The sequence below is a fragment of the Urocampus carinirostris genome, chromosome 14 (assembly GCF_059441175.1).
Source record: "Urocampus carinirostris isolate Australia breed hairy pipefish chromosome 14, RoL_Ucar_1.0, whole genome shotgun sequence".
Taxonomy (NCBI): Eukaryota; Metazoa; Chordata; class Actinopteri; order Syngnathiformes; family Syngnathidae; genus Urocampus; species Urocampus carinirostris.
In genome coordinates this window covers 2,161,324-2,186,408 of record NC_142362.1, presented here as the reverse complement: position 1 = coordinate 2,186,408, position 25,085 = coordinate 2,161,324, and the positions used below count along the sequence as shown (strand labels likewise).

The window sequence follows — 25,085 nt, the reverse complement described above, 5'->3', positions numbered from 1 at the left end:
AGCCTCACTTGGACAAGATGTGCACGCAGAGAGATGCGAGTGCATATTTAATTAATTTACCAGTCATTCTTATGATACCGAAGCTGGCAAAAAGTGTGGGCACTCCTCTGTTTTAGAGCCAGATTGACAAACTAATGTTATGGTAAGAGCTAATCACTCAGCCTTCCACTTAAGCAATGCTTTTTATTTACTCAACGTCAATCATACACGCTTAATCGATGAACTGATAGCAGATAGTTGCCTTGCATGGCTGACACTGCTATCGGTTGGTTAGTGTGTAAAAGGGAAAAGTGTGAAGCACATTGTAAAGCTCTTTCTTAAAAAGCGCAAGAAAAAATCCAGACCATAAGACCATAAGCTGTGCAGAAGATTGATGGATGGATGGGAAGTTAGCAGATTTGAAGACGATGATTGTTTGGTCATTGGATACCTTAAAGGGATACGTATATAATTCGCACGTTCTATTAATAAAACATTTCTATATAGTTTATTTGAGAAAAACACATTTGTCAACAACTCTTAGCGGTTAGCTACCAACTCTTTCCGGGTGACAGTGACAGCTCATCAAACGCTCGTTTTACTACACAATAGCCGACGAAGCGGGGAAACTCAGCCTTCTGACCATCTACTTCTTGGCGTTCCCGCCCGTCGGTGCTTTCAAATATGACAAACGAGCGCTCACTTTCTATTCACCGCTAACATTGCTATACCTTGCAGAGCCTTTGATTTAGCCATTATGCTAACACGGAGCCAACTGTCGTTGTGCATTAGATAACAGCGCGTTTATATCAACTAGTTGATATGAAGGAGACTAAAATGAAAACTATGAAAAAGAGGGACACTCACAGACAGCACACTGATGCGGAGAGGGGCCTCCAACAAGCACGCCATATCTCGTCCCCCGGTCGGGCGCCCCAATAGGCGCAACACTTTGCAGACACTCCACCCCCCCAGAGCAGTTTTAGACTGCCTCTTAAAAAGAAATGATATTAAAGAAATCGGGTTTTAATCGTTTCGAATGTGAAGTGTACCCCCAGCGGGGAGAAATGTAATTGCGAGCGTTAAACTAACAGCTATCTTGTCTCAGGCAGTGGATTTGCCTGTCAAGTAAACACAATCGTGACGTCACATGGTTTCATCTCGAGTAGATTCGTCACAATAAATTGTCTGATAAAAACAAATTGGAGAAAAAGAAAACGCGCTTCGGAGTGCCTTCCCCCAAGAATAATAAAGAAACTTATTGGAATCAATGAAACAATCCTATTTTGAAATGTCAATTATAACTACCAAGTGTTGAATCTGCTGATTGTAAAGCAACTCGTTTGCGCATGTCAGCGCATGCGTTCTGGGCTGAGAAAGAAGAGTGGGAAATGTCGTTGCACACTTGAAGAGATTTTCGGCAAGAAATTCCTTTTTTCATCATGGTTTCCGGGCTTTGTGGCGTCTAAAAGAGAAGCGGTGTCGTTGTTGGCCTTTTACATTCCCCCGTAAGTAGGGTTTTGATATATGTTTAAAATAACAACTACTTTAATAGCTATTCGTCGCCAGCTTGCACATGAAGGGCGATATCGATTTGAACGAGGGCACAGATTTTTTATTTTACTTTTTATTTTTTGCAATCAAAACAATTATTATATCTATGCAAGGTAGGCTATTTTTGTTTTTCGCAGAGTGAGTTTCTCAACTCCAGTTTCAATGCACGTGTTGCGTTAAACCGAGATAAGTAGCGTTTGCAGTGGCCTTTTTTTCCTCTTTAGTCACAAAATATAAAAATACCCGAATATAATGTTTTGTTCTGATCTATAAATCAGTGGTTCAAAGTTATCGAATAAAATGATGTTGCAGTTTAAAGATAAACAGATATATACTTTATTCATCCCCGTAGGGAAATTCACTCTTCCAGTAGTATCCTTTTGTTGTTTATTAACAGATGAACAGGATGGCCTCGGGGTGCTGTGTTGTAGTTAGCAACAGCAGAGTGGATGACGTCACATGCTAATCCAAAAGTTTGACGTCCCTGCAGCAGATGGAAAGCTTAGTGCCCAGGGTTACACCACCTCGTGTTCACGTAGTTAGCGAGTTTACCTCCTCCGCTTTCCGCAGGCTTTTTTGTCTCTGTCCCTAACAGCGCTAAAGCCGGGTAGCTCCACTTTAGCCAGACGTGAGCCACGTTTCCGTGGAACACAGCAAACTGCACTCCCTGTACGCTTTGATGTTTTACACTAGCACAGCCAGTTTTTCGGTCTTATTCGGTAGAGAGTTCACATTTACCATGCTGACTAAAACTCATACCGCGAGACCAAAACAACAATGGCGGATCTGCCTGACGAAAAGTTTGGAGTGCGGTAAATCTTTGTTAAAAAATGATAATGACAATTTTGTGTCCAAAAAGTTGCGTCCCGGGGACGCTCTGTTGATTTGACACGATGCGTCCCCAGCAAAAATAATGCGTCTGGGACGCGGGTAAACCAGAACACTGCCACCCACCAGTTGAGAAACACTTCCATAAATACCGTAAATTCCGGACTATAGAGCGCACCTGATTATAAGCCGCACACACCACATTTTAAGAGGATAACCGCTTTTGTACTTACACAAGTCATGTACATAAGCCGCATGCGCCCACATTAAAACATGTAACACAATCACAGAATTAACCCAAACCCGACTTTGAGTCCCGCGATTGTAACTGAATATAAAATGCACAGTCCTAAAACCACAGCCGGCAAAATGAACGGAAAGTTATACCGGTACTTAAGGTTTGATGCAGACCTGCAGAGTCCGGGTCCCGTTAAAAATAATCAAAGGAAAAAAAAATTATATTTACAAAGGTAAGGGTGGGAAAAATATATATCCACTATTGTCCGCTGCGTCCAAAAACACGTCTCACCTTTACTCCACTTCCCGTCAGCCCCCGTTGTTTTCGCCCCTTCTTTTTGATTCGCCCGTGGAAAACATCAGAATAAGTCTCTAAAATAAATACATTACAAAAATATACAGTTGCAAATACAAATTATACATGGTTACACATATTTACAAAGAAAGACGGTACACCGAAAGAGTTTTCAAAGCTTTAATAATAATAATATAACTTTCATCCCAAACTGTGACTGTGACAGGTAGCAACACGCTACTAGCAACACAGTAAACGGCTGTGTTAAAAATAACATTCCATTCTTGTAGTAATCACGGTACACCGTCCTCACCTTCCTCCTTATAACTGACGTGTCAAAGTCGTCTTCCCAAATATGGGAAAGAGAATATGTCATATAGACGTCGTCCCACGCTGCCTTATTCAAAAACACGCTAGCAACACGCACGCAAATTAAAGTTTCCGTGCAGTAGCTCTGTTTCCTTCTTTATCGGACCGCTCGATTGCATTTAGCTTGAGAGCTGCGTCATGTGCCTTTCTTTTTGCAATTTGCATGGTGAGGATATGTCTACGCTAATTTAATTTGTGCACAAACTAAGAAGTTGCAGTCTTCCTCGGCGCATATATTCCACTAAATTTTACCTTTTGTACTCGAGCGCCGCTGGCGGCCGTTAGAAAAATGACATCAATTGGCCGCATCACTGTTAGGTTTAAGTCTCCAACATTTATGATAAAACGCTCTGAAATAAAAAGACAATAGAGAATCGATCAGTTTAGATATCTTGCAAGGAAAGCGATCGAAGAGATTGTATACCGCCAATCTCCCAAATCGTTCTGAAGAAATCTTCGATCTCTTTCCTCTTTTTATTAGGGTTCGCCCTATCGGACATAAGTCTCAACTTCTCTAAAGGGAGGGGTTCTATCAAACTGGTTGAGACTGCATTCTAACTGTTGCTACGCAGAGTTCATCTTCTTTCGCACGCCTTGCTTCCCGCCCGGTGATCACAGCTGGTTTCTGTTTGGACGCCTCCTTTCTTCTGTTGTAGAAAATAAACTTGCATTTGTAGAATAGATTTGCATACATTTAGAAAGAAATGTGGAAAGACTTGCTTACAGTTGGGAAAAATGTTGTTTACATCTCGGGAAGGTCTCGGCGGACGAATTAGTATAAACAATCCTCCTTAAGGGAGGACAACAGATAACGGCAAAGGGCAAGGTGACATGAACTGGCATAAACTTAAAAACACTTCCAAATAAGGACGGAACCCTGGGCATCTACACCTTCAGGCGTGAAAAGGGACGGGGCCAAACCGGGTACACGTGCTATGTTGAAAACTATAAACAGGGATCAGAATTTTCCGCGGATCCGCGGATTTCCGCTGTTTTTGAACCCCAAAGGCATTCCGACTTTTTCACTTTTTCTCTTGCGTAGCAAACAAATTCAAAATCCGACTGTCTCACTCTTTCCTTTATTGCTCTGGCGCACCCTGGCGGCCGTTAGAAAAATTGGCCGCATTGTCCGCCCTGCTTTATTCCTGGACCCTGGCTATTTCAGCTGAAAATGAAAATCTCCATTCTGATCCCTGTATGAAGACACACGCATATCTTTGATTCGCTGAGTCTCTTGTTGAAATTGTGTATCAATAAAAAGAACTCCCTCTTACGTCATTTTGATTCCTGCATATGAAGACACACGCATATCTTTGATTCGCTGAGTCTCTTGTTGAAATTGTGTATCAATAAAAAGAACTCCCTCTTACGTCATTTTGATTCCTGCATTTCTTTGAACACGTACGAGACGATTCAACAAATTGGTCTTATCTTCAACACTTCTTTCAAGGCTTTCGGTGAAAAACAACTTGAGTTATTGCATGCATAAAAGGAGAATTATTACACGGATTATTCCAGGGCAACTTGCACTCATTGGTATGTGAGATAAAGGGACAAGAATTTACGGCAGTTGTTTTTTTTTTTCATCGCAAAGGGGTTCGAGGCTCACTCCGAGGGCGCTTCCCTGCAACGATGAAGATCGCGGTGGAGGGCTGTTGCCACGGCGAGCTGGACAAGATCTACGAGACCATCGCCTTCATGGAGAAAAAAGAAGGCATCTGTGTCGACTTGCTGCTGTGCTGTGGCGATTTCCAGGCCGTGCGCAACGAAGGCGACCTCAAGTGCATGGCCGTACCGGCCAAATACCGGACCATGCAAACTTTTTACAAGTTAGTGACTATTTTGAAGTTGCAATCCCAGCACCCTCTTGAATAAGATATATGCTCTAGATCAGGGGTGTCAAATTCATTTGAACTCGGGGGGCCACACGGTAGAACAAACATTCTGTCGGGGGCCGGACTAGTAGATTCAAGAGAAAGAAAAAGAGAGATAAAGAAATAAGAGAAAGAGGGAGGGAAAGGGAGAGAGAGAGGGAGAGAGCCTGAGAAACAAAGGATAAAAAGTCATGAGAGGGGGGGAAAGAAATTCAAAGAGAAATAGAAAGATGGAAGGAGAGAAAAGAGAAAAGAAAGCGCGAAGGAAGAGAGAAAGAGAAAAGGAAAAAGGAAGTTAGAGCAAAAGAGGTTAAAAGACACATAGAGACAAAGATCAACAAAGGAAGAGAAAAAGAGAGACAGAGAGTGAAAGAGACGGAGTGGGAGAAAAGGGGTAGAAAAGAGAGAGAGAGAGAGAGAAACCAAAGATAAAAAGTCGTGAGAGAGGGGGAAAAGAAAGGGAGCGGAACAAAGAAATCCAAAGCGAAATAGAAAGACAGAAGGAGAGTAAAGAGAAAAGAAAGCGTGAAGGGTAGGAAGAGAGAAAGAGAGAAAAGGAAAAAAATGAAGTTGGAGCAAAAGAGGTTAAAAGACACAGAGAAAGAGACAAAGAGCAACAAAGGAAGAGAAAAGGAGAGACACAGAGCGTGAAAGAGAGTGGAAGAAAAGGGGTGGAAAAGAAAAAGAAAGTGAGAAACAAAAGATAAAAAGTCGTGAGAGATAGGGGGAAAAGAAAGGGAGAGGAAGAAAGAAATCCAAAGAGAAATAGACAAAAGGAGAGAGAAGAGAAAAGAAAGCTCAAAGGGTAGGAGGAGCGAAAGAGAAAAAAGAGAAAAGGAAATTAGAGCAAAAGAGGTTAAAAGACACAGAGAGACAAAGAGCAACAAAGGAAGAGAAAAGGAGGGACAGAGTGGGAGAAAAGGGGTGAAAAAGAAAGAGAGGGATAGAGAGTGAGAAACAAAAGATAAAAAGTTGTGAGAGAGGGGGGGGGAGAAAGGGAGAGGAAGAAAGAAATCCAAAGACAAATAGAAAGACAGAAGAAGAGAAAAGAGAAAAGAAAACGCAAAGGGTAGGAAGAGAGAAAGAGAAAAGGAAAAAATGAAGTTAGAGCAAAAGAAGTTAAAAGATACAGAGAGAGAAAGAGACAAAGAGCAACAAAGGAAGAGAAAAAGAGAGACACATAGAGTGAAAGAGACAGACAGTGGGAGAAAAGGGGTGGAAAAGAAAGAGAGAAAGAAATACAAGTACAGTGTCTTTGTTCGAGGCACCTGGCTTTGGCAACATCAAGTTAACATATTTCAACCTCTTGCTTGTTTTTCTCTTGCGCTTCTCTGAGTGTTGTCTCGCGGGCTGGATTCAATCCCATAGCGGGCCTGACCTGGCCCGCGGGCCGCCTGTTTGACACCTGTGCTCTAGATACTATTCTGGAGAAAAGAAAGCTCCGATTCTTACCATCTTCATCGGCGGGAACCACGAGGCCTCCAATCACCTGCAGGAGCTCTTCTATGGCGGCTGGGTGGCTCCCAATATCTATTATTTGGGTAAATACTACTTCCGAATACACAGTTTTTACTTAAAGTACCGTGAACAAGTATTTCCCCCCCTCTTTCTGAATTCTGTGATGGTTGCATATGTATCACTCACAAAAGTTTCAGATGATCAAACCGATTTTGAAATCACACAGAGGCAACCCGGGGAAATACAAAATGGAGTTTTAAAATGTTGATTCCATTTATGAAGGTACCAAAAATCTGGCCCTATGTAAAAAAATGAAATCCCCCTCCCCCTGTTTAATCACAAAGCAACCAGTGTTCTGGTTTGCCTGCGTCCTAGACGCATGATTTTTGCTGGGGACGCATTGGGTCAAATCAACTTGCGTCCCCGGGACACATCGTTTTGACACCAAATTGTCATTGTTACCCGATTACCGTATTTTCCGCACTATAAGGCGCACCTAAAAGCCTTTATTTTTTTCAAAAGCTGACCATGCGCCTTATAATACAGTGCGCCTTATATATGGATCAATATTAAATCGCAAAGTCTTCCAACTAACTTGCCGCCGCCGACTCGATTTTCCCCCGAACGTGGAGTAGTCCGCGGTGTATGCTGGGATTTATTTACCGGTGTTTCATTGGCTAACCAATGTGACAATCATCATTTGAATGGATCACTATTGGCTAAAGTTATTCGGAGGTCAAGGGGCGGATCCTTTTTATCATTTACAGCCTGGCATTGGCTGAAACGGCAAAACAAAGCCTGCAATTGGCCGAAAAAGATGAATGCGTATAGCACGTGGCTGACGGCATACAGAAAGCATTTTTTTTACTATTTTGTATTTGTAAATATTTTATTCTCCTGGATTTACTAAACTTACGGATATAAGAGGACAACGGCTGCACATTATTATGAACACGACGACTTCGGTGAGCTACTCCGGCTCTATATTTTCCCTGTATCTTGTTTCAGACTGAACGCGATGTTTCTGTGATAAGCGGTGCAGATAATGGATGGAATGGAGTGTCTATTTTTAAATTCAACTCAATTCCAAGTGTTTGTCATATATACAGTAAAGTTGCGAGCGAAAAAGAAGATAGAAACTAAGGAATGGTTGGCCTTTCTTGAATCCCAAAACTTGAACCTTCCGAATGATGGAACGATGCATTTGAGTGACATCGTACGGACACCGCATCCGCACGTGTCTACGACACGTATTTGCTTCTTTGCAAGTTTTGGGAATGTTAAGAAGTTGGACTGAACCATCTGACTGTTTTGTCCACGTTCCCATTGTAGCGCCTTATAATCCGGCGCGTCTTATGTATGTCAAAAATGGGACCAAAAACTATTTTTTCGGGGTGCGCCCTATAACCCGGTGCGCCTTATAGTGCAGAAAATACGGTACTTTTTTTTTTTTTAACAAAGATTTACCGCACTCCAAACTTTTCGTCGGGCAGATCCGCCATTGTTGTTTTGGTCTCACGCCGATCTCGTTGCTTCGAGATGACGTCATTGTTGTGGCGGTTGTCGAATGAAAGAGAAGTAATCCCTCTGAAATAACAGTTGGTACTAGGTGCAAACCAACAAAAAATTGGTCATTTCTTTAGTGTCGGTAATAAGTCGAAACATAACACAGAAAGTGGTAACAACGGCAATCATTTCGGCACGAAAAAACGGCGGAGAAATTCTTCGGAATAGGTTCAGATTATTTTGTGCCTCATTCGTCACAATTTTAAACAACTTTGCAAAGAAGAGTGGGCCAAAATTCCTCCACAGCGTTGTGAAAGACTCAATACCAATTATCGTTAGATATATCTTATCGCTGCCAAAGGTGGCCCAACTCCATATTAGGTTCATGAGGCAGCTACTTTTTCAAATGGGGCCAGATTGGTTTAGATTTTTTTTGTGCCTTATTTGAAACAATTTTGCAAAGGTGAGTGGGCCAAAATTCCTCCACAGCGTTGTGAAAGACTCATTACCAATTTTCGTAAACGTTGGATTTTTCTTATTGCTCCCAAAGGTGGCCCAACTCCCTATTAGGTTCAGGGGGTAGTTACTTTTTCAAATAGGGCCAGATTGGTTTAGATTTTTTTGTGCCTTATTTGAAACAATTTTGCAAAGAAGAGTGGGCTAAAAATTCTCCACAGCGTTGTGAAAGACTCATTACTAATTATCGTAAACGTTAGATTTATCTTATCGATGCCAAAGGGGGCCCAACTCCATATAAGGTTCAGGAGGCAGTTACTTTTTCAGATAGGGCCAGATAGGTTCAGATTTTTTGGGCCTCAGTTGAAACAATTTTGTAAAGAAGAATGGGCAAAAATTCCTCCACAGCGTTGTGAAAGACTCATTACCAATTATTGTAAACGTTTGCTTTCTCTTATCGCTGCCAAAGGTAGCCCAACTCGCTATTAGGTTCAGGAGGCAGCTACTTTTTCAAATAGGGCCAGATCGGTTTAGATTTTTTTGTGCCGTATTTGAAACGATTTTGCAAAGAAGAGTGGGCCAAAATTCCTCCACAGCGTTGTGAAGGACTCATTACCAATTATCGTTAGATATAGCTTATCGCTGCCAAAGGTAGCCCAACTCCATATCGGGTTCAGAGGCAGTTACTTTCTCAAATAGGGCCAGATAGTTTTATATTTTTTTGTGCCTTATTTGAAACAATTTTGCAAAGAAGAGTGGGCCAAAAGTCCTTTCCAGCTATGTGAAAGACTCATTACCAATTATTGTAAAGGTTTGCTTTCTCTTATCGATGCCAAAGGTGGCCCAACTCGCTATTAGGTTCAGGAGGCTGTTACTTTTTCAAATAGGGCCAGATCGGTTTAGATTTTTTTTTGTGCCTTATTTGAAACAATTTTGCAAAGAAGAGTGGGCTAAAAATTCTCCACAGCGTTGTGAAAGACTCATTACTAATTATCGTAAACGTTAGATTTATCTTATCGATGCCAAAGGGGGCCCAACTCCATATAAGGTTCAGGAGGCAGTTACTTTTTCAGATAGGGCCAGATAGGTTCAGATTTTTTGGGCCTCAGTTGAAACAATTTTGTAAAGAAGAATGGGCAAAAATTCCTCCACAGCGTTGTGAAAGACTCATTACCAATTATTGTAAACGTTTGCTTTCTCTTATCGCTGCCAAAGGTAGCCCAACTCGCTATTAGGTTCAGGAGGCAGCTACTTTTTCAAATAGGGCCAGATCGGTTTAGATTTTTTTGTGCCGTATTTGAAACGATTTTGCAAAGAAGAGTGGGCCAAAATTCCTCCACAGCGTTGTGAAGGACTCATTACCAATTATCGTTAGATATATCTTATCGCTGCCAAAGGTAGCCCTACTCCATTTCGGGTTCAGAGGCAGTTACTTTCTCAAATAGGGCCAGATAGTTTTAGATTTTTTTGTGCCTTATTTGAAACAATTTTGCAAAGAAGAGTGGGCCAAAAGTCCTTTCCAGCTATGTGAAAGACTCATTACCAATTATTGGAAACGTTTGCTTTCTCTTATCGCTGCCAAAGGTGGCCCAACTCCCTATTAGGTTCAGGAGGCAGTTACTTTTTCAAATAGGGCCAGATCGGTTTAGATTTTTTTGTGCCGTATTTGAAACGATTTTGCAAAGAAGAGTGGGCCAAAATTCCTCCACAGCGTTGTGAAGGACTCATTACCAATTATCGTTAGATATATCTTATCGCTGCCAAAGGTAGCCCTACTCCATTTCGGGTTCAGAGGCAGTTACTTTCTCAAATAGGGCCAGATAGTTTTAGATTTTTTTGTGCCTTATTTGAAACAATTTTGCAAAGAAGAGTGGGCCAAAAGTCCTTTCCAGCTATGTGAAAGACTCATTACCAATTATTGGAAACGTTTGCTTTCTCTTATCGCTGCCAAAGGTGGCCCAACTCCCTATTAGGTTCAGGAGGCAGTTACTTTTTCAAATAGGGCCAGATCGGTTTATATTTTTTTTTGTGCCTTATTTGAAACAATTTTGCAAAGAAGAGTGGGCTAAAAATTCTCCACAGCGTTGTGAAAGACTCATTTCTAATTATCGTAAACGTAAGATTTATCTTATCGATGCCAAAGGTGGCCCAACTCGCTTTTAGGTTCAGGAGGCAGTTACTTTTTCAGATAGGGCCAGATGGGTTCAGATTTTTTGGGCCTCAGTTGAAACAATTTTGTAAAGAAGAATGGGCCAAAATTCCTCCACAGCGTTGTGACTCATTACTAATTATCGTAAATGTGTGCTTTCTCTTATGGCTGCCAAAGGTGGCCCAACTCCATAAGAGGGTCAGAGGCAATTACTTCTTCACCTAGGGCCAAATAAGTTTTGTTTTTTGTACCTTAAAAACAGAATCTATATTTCAAAACTCCATTTTTCTCGGGTTGTCTCAGTGTGATACCAAAATTGGTTTGATGATCGGATAAATATGCAAAAAAACACAGAAAACAGGAAGGGGCAAATACCATTTCATGACATCATTGTATAAGGTCTCTTGTATTCACGGAGCTCCAACGCCACCTGCAGGTCACGCCGGAGTAGTGCGCTACAAAGGGGTCCGGATTGGTGGCATTTCGGGCATCTTCAAATCGCACGACTACCGAAAAGGTAGTGTTGGATTTCTAACTATTAAAATGTACCAAACGTTTACCAAAATGTTCGAATTAGTTATCTGACTCTATTAACCAAATACGACCTACATTTACAATCATGCGTTCTTGTTTTTTTGAGAGAGAATAAAAGAAAAGAATCAAACACAACTCTGATGTTTCCAGGATCATTTATACATTTCAACAAACGTATCAAAAGACATCCCACCCTTCTCCAATTTGCTATGTGTATCTGCAACTAGCTTTAGCTTGCTTCTTATTGGCCATGTTGTCCTTGCACAATGACGCGCCGGCTCCTCCCATGGGCGTGCCAGAGAAGCCTCGATGTTTGGAATGTTAAAACATCCCCGAGCGTTTCTACATCATCAGGGACCCCTCTGCGTTGGGAAGTGCTGATTATCATATCAGCCTTTCATCCCAGTTCCCGCTGTTCCTGTAAGCCCTGACCTCGCCCCACAGCCCAGCCAGTGAATATCCTTTGCATTTAAATGTAATTTGTATTTGATCGTACAAAATCCTTTATAGTCGAATGCAGGGTTGGGTAGGGTTACTTTAACTGGATTAATTTCAATGACTTTTGGATGACTCCAATACCAAATATGCTAATAAAAGACAAACAAAACTAAATAGGAATAAAATGATGACTCACAACACGTGGTAAGCTTTCTCTCCAGGCTTTGATCTCTTTGATCTCCGGCAAAACCAGGGTTGGGTAGGGTTACTTTAACTGGATTACTTTCAATGACTTTTGGATGACTCCAATAGCAAATATGCTAATAAAAGACAAAAGAAAGTAAATAGGAATCAAATGATGACTCACAACACGTGGTAAGCTTCCTCTCCTGGCTTTGATCTCCGGCAAAACCAGGGTTGGGTAGGGTTACTTTAACTGGATTAATTTCAATGACTTTTGGATGACTCCAATACCAAATATGCTAATAAAAGACAAACAAAACTAAATAGGAATAAAATGATGACTCACAACACGTGGTAAGCTTTCTCTCCTGGCTTTGATCTCTTTGATCTCCGGCAAAACCAGGGTTGGGTAGGGTTACTTTAACTGGATTACTTTCAATGACTTTTGGATGACTCCAATAGCAAATATGCTAATAAAAGACAAAAGAAAGTAAATAGGAATCAAATGATGACTCACAACACGTGGTAAGCTTCCTCTCCTGGCTTTGATCTCCGGCAAAACCAGGGTTGGGTAGGGTTACTTTAACTGGATTAATTTCAATGACTTTTGGATGACTCCAATACCAAATATGCTAATAAAAGACAAACAAAACTAAATAGGAATAAAATGATGACTCACAACACGTGGTAAGCTTTCTCTCCTGGCTTTGATCTCCGGCAAAACCAGGGTTGGGTAGGGTTACTTTAACTGGATTACTTTCAATGACTTTTGGATGACTCCAATAGCAAATATGCTAATAAAAGACAAAAGAAAGTAAATAGGAATCAAATGATGACTCACAACACGTGGTAAGCTTCCTCTCCTGGCTTTGATCTCTTTGATCTCCGGCAAAACCAGGGTTGGGTAGGGTTACTTTAACTGGATTACTTTCAATGACTTTTGGATGACTCCAATAGCAAATATGCTAATAAAAGACAAAAGAAAGTAAATAGGAATCAAATGATGACTCACAACACGTGGTAAGCTTCCTCTCCTGGCTTTGATCTCCGGCAAAACCAGGGTTGGGTAGGGTTACTTTAACTGGATTAATTTCAATGACTTTTGGATGACTCCAATACCAAATATGCTAATAAAAGACAAAAGAAAGTAAATAGGAATCAAATGATGACTCACAACACGTGGTAAGCTTTCTCTCCTGGCTTTGAATCTCTTTGATCTCCGGCAAAACTAACATCAAATGCGACAGAAACAAAATGAAAATCAATCCGACATCATTTTTGCCGTTCCATGTGTTCCGTTACTCCCCGAGCCTGCACAAAATTGAGTCATTGTATTCCTATTTAGTTCCTTTTGTCTTTTATGAGCATATTTGCTATTGGAGTCATCCAAAAGTCATTGAGAGTAATCCAGTTCAAGTAACCCTACCCAACCCTGGTCGAATGTATAAAGTCCTTCAGTAGTCAGTTCTCCGTTAAACCGGACACTTGAGCGCAAATCCTTTCTTCATCAATTTGCGGGACTGTTGCAGGTCACAACGAATTCCCACCGTACAATCCGGAAACCCTGAGAAGCGTCTATCACGTGAGGAACATGGAGGTCTTCAAACTAAAGCAGGTGATCTTGAGGAGAAGTGGACTTGTTTTGATGTGAAATACAAACTCGGGTCATTCACGCTCCAATTCCGATCCAGATTCGCATGCCCGTGGACATTTTCCTCAGCCACGACTGGCCTCGGGGTATCCATCATCACGGACCCGTGGAGGAACTTCTCCGGAAAAAGAAGTTCCTTCGGCAAGACATCGAGTCCAACTCTCTCGGGAGCCCCGCCGCCGCCGAGCTCCTGGAGCAGCTCCAGCCGACCTACTGGTTCTCGGCGCATCTTCACGTCAAATTCGCTGCTTTGAAGAAGCATCCGGTAAGGAGGACCGGGAACCGGAAACTGCTTTTTTTATTTCGTTTTCATGTCCTTTACCCGTCTGTTCCCGTTTGGTTGAAGGATCAAGCTAACGTGTCCTCGAGGGTCACCAAGTTCCTGTCTCTGGATAAGTGTCTGCCGTATCGAGAATTCCTGCAAGTAAGGGATCGGCCTCTGATAGTGCCTTGCAAAAGTATCGGGACCCCAAGAACCTTTTGATATCATGCCATCGTTCAGGGTTTTACTCTCATAGATGAAGAAAAAAATCAAAATAATTCTCTTAGCATCAACATCATGTGAGACAAAATTGTGAAAAGGCAAATTAATTCATTTTGGATTCATATTTGAAAAGTACGTTTTGCAGAAATAGAATAGAATATACCTTTATTGTCATTGTTACAAAATGGGTTAACATATTGTGAAAACGAAATTGGGCATGACACTCCAGTTTCACACATTCACAGTGAGGTAAAGAGCCATGAAGATAAAGGAAGGATAAAGTAAATATTGGCCTTCTTTGAGTTACCGTAAATTCCAGACTATAGAGCGCACCCGATTATAAGCCGCACCCACCACATTTTAAGAGGAAAACCGATTTTGTACATACACAAGCCGCACCTGTATATAAGCCGCATGCGCCAACATTTAAACATGTAACACTAACACAAAATGAACCCAAACCCGACTTCAAGTCCCGCGATTGAAACTAAATGTCCTTCGTTAAAGTCCGCAGTCCAAAAATCACAGCCGGCAAAATGAACAGAAAATGATACCGGTACTTAAGGTTTGATGCAGACCTGCAGAGTCCAAGGAAAAAAGTGTATATTTCCAAAGGTAAGGGTGGGAAAAATATATCGGATGAACACATTTACTGACGCAACTCCTTTTTCTTTAACCAACTTTTTACCCCCTCTTCTTTCCTTGTCTGTCCCTCACCTTTAGCGGTCCCCACTTAAACTCGGCACCCCGCGTTTGTTCCGCCCCTCATTTTTCGTTCATCCGTGCAAAACATATCAGAATAAGTGTCTCAAATAAATACATTACAAAAATGTACAGTTGCAAATACACATTATACATGGTTACACATATTTACAAAGAAAGACTGTACACCGAGAGAGTTTTCAAAGCTTTAATAATATGAATATAACTTTGACGGGGCAGTTAATGGTAGCAACACTCGAGCGCCGTTAGAAAAATGACATCAATTGGCCGCATCACTGAATAAGCCGCAGGGTTGAAAGTTAGGGAAAAAAGTAGCGGCTTATAGTCTGGAATTTACGGTAATACTTTGTGTCTTTTGCTGCGATCACAGAGAGGTTTTTGGGTATTTTTCCTTCAGTTTTGCATAACTTGAAACTGAAATATTTGCCCATTCTTCCTTACGAAACAGCACAATGCTTGTGTATTTTTCTGCAAATGCTCTATACCAGGGGTGTCAAACTCATTTTAACTCGGGTTAACACACGATAGAACAAACATTCTCTCGGGGGGCCGGACTAGTAGAGAGAAAGAAAATGAGAAAGAGAGGGAGAGAAAAAGAGAGAGGGTGGGACAAAGAAAGAGAGAGAGAGAGAAAAGGGAGAAAGAAAGAGAACGAGAGAAACAAGAGTTAAGATAAATAGTAAGAGAAGGGGAAAGAAAGATGAAGAAAGAAATCCAAAGGACAATAGAGAGAAGTGGAAAGCAAGAGAGGCACCTAGCTTTGGCAACATCAAGTGGACATATTTCAATCTGCAGCTCGTTTTTCTCTTGCACTTCTCTCAGCGTTGTCTCGCGGGCCGGATTCAATCCCTTAGCGAGCCTGATCCGGCCCGCGAGCCGCCTGTTTGACACCCCTGCTCTACAGGATTGAGGTTTGGAGTGAAGCTTGGTCATTCTAACGCCATTATATTGCATTATATCGCCCTGTATTTGGCTCTGTCATCCCAGTTCTTGCTTAAAGAAAACAACCCCAGAGCATGATGCTGCCACCACCATGTTTCACAGGGGATGGTGTTTTCAGGGTGATGCGCAGTGTTACTCTTACGCCCAACGAAACACTTTGCGTTCAGCCCAAAAGGTTTAATTTTGGTCTCGTTTGACCAGAAAACCTTGTTTCACATGTTACTTGTGTATCCCGTGTGGTTTCTTGCAAATGCCAAACGCGCCTTTTTCGGTGTTCTTTCAAAATGGGCTTTCTTCTAGCCATGCTTCCATAAAAGACAGATTTATGCGTATAGTAATTTTATGCACAATTTGTCCCACCTCAGCTGTGTATGCCTGCAGGTCATGTGATCTTGGGTCTCTTGGTTGCTTATTTGATTAGTTGTCCCTTGTTTGGGCCAAAGGTTTTGAGGAATGGCCAGATCTAGGTAGGTTTGTACTGGTTGTATGCGCTCTCTGTTTTGATATTATTGCTTGCAATCTTCTTGTATCCCATTCCTGCTTTGAACTTTTACATGTTATCCCGGACCTGCCTGGTGTGTTCTTTGGTCTTCATAAAATGCTGTCTGAGTGCATTTCAACTGAGACTTAAGGACACACAGGTGCACTGTTTGTCATTGTTAGTCATTTAGATCAACACTGGACCATTTTCAGTGTTAGGAAATAAATATTAAAATGTACCGAAATTTGTTCGAATTAGTTATGACTCCATTAACCAAACACAACCTGCATTCTCCTAACAATGAACAAGAGACCGGCATTTCCACACAGGGGCAGATTTAATTTCTCAAATTATTTAACTAAGTGAACTCCATCGAATTAGTGTCGCTCGAGTCTCTGTCAAGCCTCCTCTCTCGATCTTCTGCCTTTCTTCCCTCTGCCCACGTTTTTTCCGCAAGCTGGTGCGCCGGCTCCTCCCATGGGCGTGCCAATGAAAGCCCCCATGTGGGGTCCACCCCCTCGCCTCAATGTCTGGAGAAACTCAAAACAGTAGAGCGTTTCTACGTCATCAGGGCCTTGTTCTCCAAACATCCCCTGCCGTCCCCCCGTCAGAGTCCTGTTATCGAAATTCCCCAGCCAAAACATTCCGCATTTGGATCAGCGTGACCTGAAGCCCACTCGGTGAAAATCTTCATTGCACTCGATAAATGTAACTTGTATTTAATCGTAGAAAATCCTTTATAGGAAAATGTATAAAATCCTTCATCAGTTTGGTTATAAAAAAATAGGCAATGTTTAAATAAATTGGTTCTTTTTCATGATCGTTTCTCACATGTTGTTGATTTTTAGAACATATTTTCAGTTTCCTAGCTGAACTTGTGGCAATATGAAGTTCTCGGTGGGGGCAATACTTTCGCAAGGCAGCGCATGTGTCAGTTGAGCTTTGAGTTGACACGCGCACTTTTTATCGTGCAGATAGTGGAGATACCGACGAGGGCCGGGTCATCCGACGATCTGGAATACGACCCCGAGTGGCTGGCTATCCTGAAGAGCACCAACGACCTGCAACGGACCTCCCCTTCTCCTTGGAACCCCCCAGAGGATAATGGCCTCCATGAAAAGTAAAACTCTTTTAAGAATATATTACCGTATTTTTGGGAGTACGAGTGGCAGTTTTTTTCATTTACAGTAATCCCTCGGTTATCGCGGTTAATGGGGACCAAAACATCCACAAAAAGTGAAAATCCGCGAAGTAGCGACGCCCCTTCAAAAATGTTTGATAAAAAGTTTTTTTGTTTTTGTTTTTTTTTAATCATTTTATTTTATTATTATTATTTTTTAGAGCCGGTTAATGGGGACCAAAACCACCCGCGAAAAGTGAAAATCTGCAAAGTAGCGACATCCCTTCAAAAATGCTCCCAAAAAAAAAATATTAAAATATTTTATTTCATTATTATTTTTTAGACCCGGTTAATGGGGACCAAAACCACCCGCGAAAAGTGAAAATCTGCGAAGCTTTAAAAAAAAAAAAAAAAAACTTTTTTTATTATTATTATTTTATTTTATTTTTTTATTTTTTTTAGACCCGCGAAGTAGCGAGGTCCCACTGTACAAGTATATTACCTGTATATCATTTCACATGTTGTTTTCAGATTAAACCGCCAGAGGGCGCTCTAGGCCTCTCTTGATCATTTCAACCTTGCTGCCGGGGAAAAAATCCACACAGGGGGCCTTATTTTATTTTTATTTTACATTGACCTTCGAAATGACGTGTAGGTTTTAGGTGTTGGATTTTATCAAATTCATTTCCCCCAAAAATGCGACTTATACAAAAAGCAGATTCGCTCAAAAGGGTGTGGTATCAAAGAACGGCAGCATGATTGGCTGACAATGATGTAAAAAGTGCATAATAGTCGAAAAACGAACAGTGCGGAATAATGTGGGGTCTAAAAAGCAGACTAACGGTAGAAAAATATCAGGCAAAGACTGCAGCGGGGAGAGTAGCAGGAAGACAAGCAACTCGCTCGTCCACACTCACTCACTCTCGGTCACCCCCCGTCAGCCTCTGTGTTTTATTGAAACCACAAGACATAGGAAAAGTACTCGTATGTTGAAACAGAGACAAAAGACCACCCCCATGGAGAAGCACTGACATCTTTAAACAAAGACGAAGAGACGGCCAAAAGGAACATCAACTGATTAGAAATACACACCTTGAGCAAATACGTTTAAGCCTACTTTAAAAATAATAGTCAAAATCACGAACTGGCATCCTATGCAATCTCCTGTAAAAGATGCAGGTGTCCACAATTAAAAACAGAATATACTATGAATAGGCATAACCTGATTGCGGGGTTCATACGGGTGCTTGAAGACTGTGAAAATGCTTTAATTTTCATGTTTTTAAGGTCTGAAGTTCTTGGTGAAGTTTTAGGTGAAGTTCTTGGCAGTCTGACTCAATAGACCACGCATGAAATGGAGAAAAAAAATCAGGTTGCTTGAAAATGACGCTGACATGGCTGCTCTGGTGGCTTGGCTCTGCTGTTGCATTTCTTCTTCTCTCATGACTAACGTCCACTGGCATTAGTTTGTATGCCGTTTTCATGTGAAGCGTTATCAACCCCTACGCGACCAAGATGCCGGGTATTGAAAATGCTTAACCACTTAACGTTCCGACGGCCATTTTGTTTGTAAATAAACTGGTGTCTTAGAGATGTCACCAGTCATTAAAATACGTCATGCAGACCATTTCAAAATAGACTTATCATAAAAACATCACAATCAGTCTGAAATAAGATACTTAAAAATTCTGAAGCCGGCATAGCTCACCTATAAAGTCTCCTGGGAGTCAGCTCATGATACGATTCCCTGCAAATATGGTGTGGTAACATTAAGGAAAGTTCAGTGAAATATTTACTCCAAAACACACTTTAAAGCAGACAGATTAAAAAAAAAAACGCCTAAAAGAATCCCTGCCTTGTTAGAAGCTTCTTCATTCCTCCCCTTTAAAAATAGACTCGTCAGATTATTTTCAATACAGTGGGACCTAGCTACTTCGCGGTTCCACGTTCTCGGGTTCAGAGCTTCGCGGGTCTAAAAAATAATAATAAAATAAAATAATTTAAAAAAAAATTGTAAGCATTTTTGAAGGGTTGTCGCTACTTCGCGGATTTTCACTTTTCGCGGGTGGTTTTGGTCCTCATTAACCGCGATAACCGAGGGATTACTGTACTTCTGTTAGCCCCTGACTTTTTGATTGACACCGGTCTTGACCAATCACAAGCTTATTTTTTACGGTCCTTAGCCCGTCACAACCTTTGAGGTCCTGTATTGTTAAAAACGTCATGACTAATTCGGCTTCAAAAACTTTGGCCAATGGTGACCGTGTCAAATGTGGATGGACATATCGGTTAGCCCAGTGTTTTTCAACCCTTTTGGAACCAAGGTACACTTGTATTTATAAAAGAAGTTCCGAGGCACACCATCTGTTGAAAATGAAGTTATGTCAAATATTTCAGTGTACTACCTCATGAGCAGATAATTAGTATATTAAAAGAAGAAAATAATACTTAAAATAAAAAAAAGAATAATGTGCTTTGTTTTTATTTTTTAAAGTGCAATCTTAAACCGCTTTGTTAAACCAATTGGGTTTTTTGTGTCGTGTGCTACCTCATAAGCAGATAATTAGTCTATAAAAAGTATATACAAATCTACTGCCACCTACTGATATGGATGACGATTACAGTTCCTCGTCTGAAGAAAGCAAAAATACTGAATAATGGCCTGATTTTTTGAAAAGATAAAATTGGGCGAATTCCAGACAAGGTCTCACGGCACACTAGTGTGCCCCGGCACACTGGTTGAAAAACACTGGGTTAGCCAATGAATTCCCAATGTAAATTTGTACACATTTCGGTGTGTATTCAAATCAGAGGTCAGCGTGCGCATAGCCAATCGTGATTCATTTTTACGCGCCTTTGTTGCGCTTTTAGAAAGAGAAGTCAAACATTTACAACTCTTTCACAATGTCTGAAAATTGGCTAAAGTAAAATACACAAATGTAAAGTTTTAAGGGCTGTATAAAGTACAATGTTTCGTTTTTTTTAGATTGTGATCAAAGGGTACCAGGTAGGGCTTCAAGCTATTGTCTCACTGGGTTTTCTACAGATAAGATGCCCATGCTTCACTCTTATGCAGTCATTTGATTGCAAAAAATAATAAAAACCCTCTAATTCTGTGCGTTCTAACTCTGATTATTCAGTGTTAGGATCACTTAGTGCAGGGGTGTCAAACTCATTTTAACTCAGGGGCCACAATTTAGAACAAACATTCTGTCGGGGGCTGGACTAGTAGATTAAAGAGAAAGAAAAAGAGAGAAAGAAATAAGAGATAGAGGGAGGGAAAAGGAGAGAGGCAGAGAGAGAGCGTGAGAAACAAAAGATAAAAAGTTGAGAGAGGGGGAAAAGAAAGGGAGAGGAAGAAAGAAATCCAAAGAGAAATAGAAAGACTGAAGAAGAGAAAGGAGAAAAGAAAGCGGGAAGGGTATTAAGAGAGAAAGAGAAAAGGAAGTTAGAGCAAAAGAGGTTAAAAGACACAGAGAGTGAAAGAGACCGAGTGGGCAAAAGGGGTGTAAAAGAAAGAGAAAGAAAGAAAGAAAGAAAGAGAAAGAGAGAAAAATAAATGAAATCTGCATTTATATAGCGCTTTTCAAGACTTCCCAAAGCGCTTTACAGTGTGCTTCACATTTCCCAATAGCGGCCATGCAGCCATGTAAGGCGCTAACCTGCTTATTGGGGTATTAGGGGTTCAGTGTCTTACCCAAGGACACTTCAACATGTAACACGGAGGAGCCGGGATTCGAACTGCGATCTCTTGATCCCAAGACGAGCGCTCTACCTCCTGAGCCACTGCCGCCCCAGAAAGAGAAAGAGAAAAGCAGAGAGAAAGAAATAAAGAAAGAGAGAAGGAAGGAAAGAGAGAGAGATGAATACAAGTACAGTGCCTTTGGAACCATCAGGTTGATATATTTCAAGCTGCAGCTTGTTTTTCCCTTGCACTTCTCTGAGTGTGGTCTAGCGGGCCTGATCTGGCCCGCGGGCTGCCTGTTTGACACCTGTGACTTAGTGTCACTTCCAGAGTCTTACCTTTCAAAAGAGACCAGAACCTTCCATTTCCTCCAAAAATTCAAGAATAGCTTTCAATTTACTTTGGGTACGTCTTGGATTTGGATTTTAGGCGAATTTTACAGGAACGTTAGAAAAAGTGCTTGAATTCGTGCATGAAATACTATAAGAAGGTGTTACGATCCCTGCGATTGACTCTATCCCGAAAACAACATTTCTGATACGTATGTGCTTCATCTCCTCCCACAAGGTGGGACTATACCGTCTCCGAAGATGAGCTGATGAAGGTGGTGGAGCAGCTGAGCGGGGAACTCGCCATCCCGCAAAACTTCACCCGCACCGTGCCGCCTTACAACCCCGGCAGCCCACAATACCACTCAACCCCGAGCTGCCGTGCCAACCCCCAAACCACGGAGCTTTGCGCCACCCTCGGTCTCACCGACCTCTACGTCCAAGCGGGTCGGGTCGGAGACGCCAACAGGGAGTGCGGCGCCGAAGCGGAAAACGACCCTCAGAGCGACGGCGACGAACCCAGCGAGTACCCCACCGACATTTCCGGCGCTTCCAATTCTTTCAATCCCGACGAGATCAGCATCGAAGACGAGTGGGAGGAAGAGGAGCCCGAAAGTGGTTCCGATTCCAAAACGCCGGGGGGGTTGGTCTTGCCCCCGCCCAAATCGCAAGTATTGCCTATTCCAATGTCCCCCCTTTCGGAGCTGCCTCCCCTGCTACACTCCACACCAGCCGTCCCGCGTCCGTTTTCGTCTAACGACATAGAAACGGAAGGCGAGCGTTTCCTCAAAAGGACCAGCGACGAGGCGGGCGACGGGAACGGCACCAAAACGCCCCGGATCAAACGCAGGAACCAGATCATTTACGCTACAGTAGAGGACGAGTGCGACGAGTAGCGGATCGGATCGGTTTTTAATTTCCTTTTTTAGTGACGCAGAGGTCATTCAATCTTTTTACTCGTCAAGAAATATTTTACTTTTTTATTGTTGGAAACTATTTTTCTGTAAATGTGATGTAAAGACATCAAAAAAGGACAATTTTTTTAAAAAAAGGAATATAAATGGGGTGGTCAATCATTATGTTCAGCAGCATTGCTATTGCTTTCTCTCCCAACTCCGCCTCAGTCCCTTCCCGGACCTGGTGATAATCCTCTCTTTCCACTCTTATTTCTTTCATCAGGGTCAGATTTAATTGATGAATACCAGCTGTCGCTGTAGCCGTTCTTTGCAATTTGTTTTTGGTGGACACATTGACTCATGCCCCCGCCCACCCAGGCTGTTTGGCTGACAGGACACACCAGCCTATCGCAGTCACGCCCACCTGCCCCCTGGGGTAGCATTTTCCCCGTGCTATACGCTGCAGAACACAATGCATGTTTTGATATCAATGACAATAAAAAAAAAAAAATATTTAAAATCCGGTGGAAAAGAGCTTAAGCCCAGTCCCAAGTTCAACCCAAATTTCAGTCAATCATTAAGTTCAGCAGCATCCCTATTGCTCTCTCTCCCAACTCCGCCTCAGTCCCTTCCCGGACCTGATAATAATCGCTGGTGATCACCATTTCTTTCCACTCTTTTCTTTCTTCGGGGTCAGATTTAGCGAGCTGCCGAAATACTAGCTCTCGCTGTAGCTGTTCTTTGCAATTTGTTTTGGGGGACACATTGACTCATGCTCCCGCCCACCCAGGCTGTTTGACTGACAGCATACACCAGCCTATCGCAGTCAAGCCCACCTGGCCCCCAGGGTAGCATTTGCCGCGTGCTATACGCTGAAGAACACAATGCATGTTTTGATATCAATGACAATAAAAAGAATTCCATTTCAAATCCGCCAAGTATGGATACAGCGATGGATTACTGTATTCCACTCAGTGAGATTATGATTTGATTCAAAATACCACATTTCAAGTAATGCAAATACTTTTTTTTTCATATTTGAACGGAGTCATGTCTTCATGAAATGTGCTATTAACTGTATTTGAAGGTAAATATTTCAAAATGGAATTATCATCTAGTCCAGTTTGAGGCCCATAAGGGGCGCATGAAGCGGATCAAGCGCAGTAACTCGTTAATTTAAGCAATAGTGGAAGACGAGTGTGACGGACTTTCCCGAGTGTTATAAGGTCGTGCATTTGCATATTATTTTCCAGAGTAGACGCACTGAGAACACAAGAAAAATGGATAAGTGGTTAGGGATCAAGCGAAAACCTCAGCCCCAGAAGAAATATTCAAAAGAAGCGAACAAAATTGATGACGCTACAAAACGTAAAAGTACATGAAAAGCATCGTGGAAAGAAGTTCTCGTGGCCTGTAGCAAACATTGCATGAATGAAGATGAGTCAATACAGGTACATACTGATGGCAGATGGAAAACAGCCAGAAAATTGCGTTTCAACTTGTGAAAAATGGGGCAGGCGACTGTTCAGAGTTGTGTGCCCTGCTGTCCAGTAACTTTTTGTCATGAGTTTCAGACACTGCTATTTATGCTTTTTGTATGTATAGCAACTGTGTCTGCAGTAAATGTATTAAAGCCATAAAATAGTTGAGTAATGGAAATAATTCAGATGTGGTACTACTGAAGGCCTAGGTGTAAAAGACACAGACCATCACTGCAGTGTATATTACCAGTTCAAAGTGAAATTCCCGGCTACAATTTATCAGTTTATTGGTTATTCTTTCAAAAAATGCTCACAAAACAGTTAAGAAGCCACACAGTTGCAATGTTTCAGAAATTAGAATATGCAAAAACTGAAAAACGTAAAATGGACACCCACATGTTGCTTTTTGAAGCTGTTCTTTAAATTCACACATGAGATTTGTAGGACTTGTAATGGATCACAGATAACCCAATTTAACACATTTATACTCAAATCATTTTGTTTGTACAATATTAAATTAATTTTTTTCTGTTTTCGAAAATCATACACACACACTTACTCTGATCAGTCAACACAAAGTTATTACCAATGCATCAATTAAAAAAAAACAGGAATCCTCACTACCTGCTACACTCACATTTTCATTAACTTCATGTTTGAGTCATGGTATGCATTGTGGCTCATGCTTTTATTGTAGCTACATGCCTTGCGAAAGTATTGCCCCCTCACCACCCAAGTACTTTGACATATTTCCATTATTCAAACTTATAAATAAAAAAAATTGAAAATATTTTCTAAGAATCAACATTAGGTGAGACGCAATCAAAGAAATGGAACCAAATTACTTAAGTTCCCTGGTGACTTTTGGATGATCCGATGTAAATGACAGAGTTCACCTGTGTGTCGCCAAGTCTCGGTTAATATCAAAATGGAGAGCGCATAAAACCACTACAAACTTACCAAAACCTCGGCATCTCTCTTAACTCAGGTACAAACAAGGAGAAAACTAACCAGTGAAGCAACCAAGAGGTCCATTATAACACAGGCTGACCTGCTGGCATACACAGCTGAGGTGGGACAATCTGTGCGTAACTTAGTTATACTCTGGAACACATCTGTCCTTTATGAAAAAGAGTGGCGACAAGAAAGCTCTTTCTGCAAGAATACATTAAAAAGGCCTTTGAAGATCTTCGTTTGGCGTTTGCAAGATATCACAGAGAGGACCTAAAGAACGTGGAACAAAGTCCTCTTGAGATGAAAATCAAACTTTTTTTAGCTCAATGCAAAGCGTTTGCGCAAGAGCAACACTGCACCATCCCCACTGTCAAACATGGGTGTGGGAGCATCATTCATGCCCTGGGGTTGCTTTTCTCCAGCAGGCACTGGAAGATAAATGGAGCCAAACACAGTGATTCTGGCAGAAAATATATTGA

General features: G+C 41.6%; 2 protein-coding genes across 4 annotated transcripts in view; one reads left to right on the top strand and one right to left on the bottom strand.

Moving 5' to 3' along the window:
- Window positions 1-1,331, bottom strand: part of armc8 (armadillo repeat containing 8) — a 38,542-nt gene extending 37,211 nt beyond the window's left edge. Inside the window, exon 1 of one of the 2 annotated variants that reach the window (XM_088352648.1) lies at window positions 847-1,331. In XM_088352648.1, the coding sequence (XP_088208774.1) occupies window positions 847-891 (45 nt within the window). In that variant the 5' untranslated portion in view covers window positions 892-1,331. The remainder of the gene's footprint in view (window positions 1-846) is intronic. The other variant, XM_088352647.1, reaches the window with a different exon arrangement.
- On the top strand, window positions 1,227-23,109 carry dbr1 (debranching RNA lariats 1). 2 transcript variants are annotated; one of them, XM_088352650.1, is made up of 9 exons: window positions 1,227-1,487; window positions 4,857-5,091; window positions 6,553-6,677; window positions 11,142-11,222; window positions 13,390-13,475; window positions 13,552-13,776; window positions 13,858-13,935; window positions 17,116-17,261; window positions 21,514-23,109. In XM_088352650.1, exons 2-9 carry the CDS (start codon window positions 4,895-4,897, stop codon window positions 22,169-22,171), a joined length of 1,596 nt encoding a protein of 531 aa, XP_088208776.1. In that variant the 5' UTR covers window positions 1,227-1,487; window positions 4,857-4,894; the 3' UTR covers window positions 22,172-23,109. The 2 variants fall into 2 exon arrangements, with proteins under 2 accessions (XP_088208776.1, XP_088208775.1); XM_088352649.1 differs by lacking the exon at window positions 1,227-1,487 and adding an exon at window positions 1,515-1,646.
- Window positions 23,110-25,085: the final 1,976 nt, after the last annotated feature.

Excerpts from the sequence above, each read along its gene's own strand:
- dbr1 (XM_088352649.1), top strand. The coding sequence starts at position 1,556 with ATGAAGGGCGATATCGATTTGAACGAGGGCACAGATTTTTTATTTTAC. Across the intron at positions 5,092-6,552 it reads ACCATGCAAACTTTTTACAA|ATACTATTCTGGAGAAAAGA; the intron begins GTTAGTGACTAT and ends CCTGTGCTCTAG. Across the intron at positions 6,678-11,141 it reads TCCCAATATCTATTATTTGG|GTCACGCCGGAGTAGTGCGC; the intron begins GTAAATACTACT and ends CGCCACCTGCAG.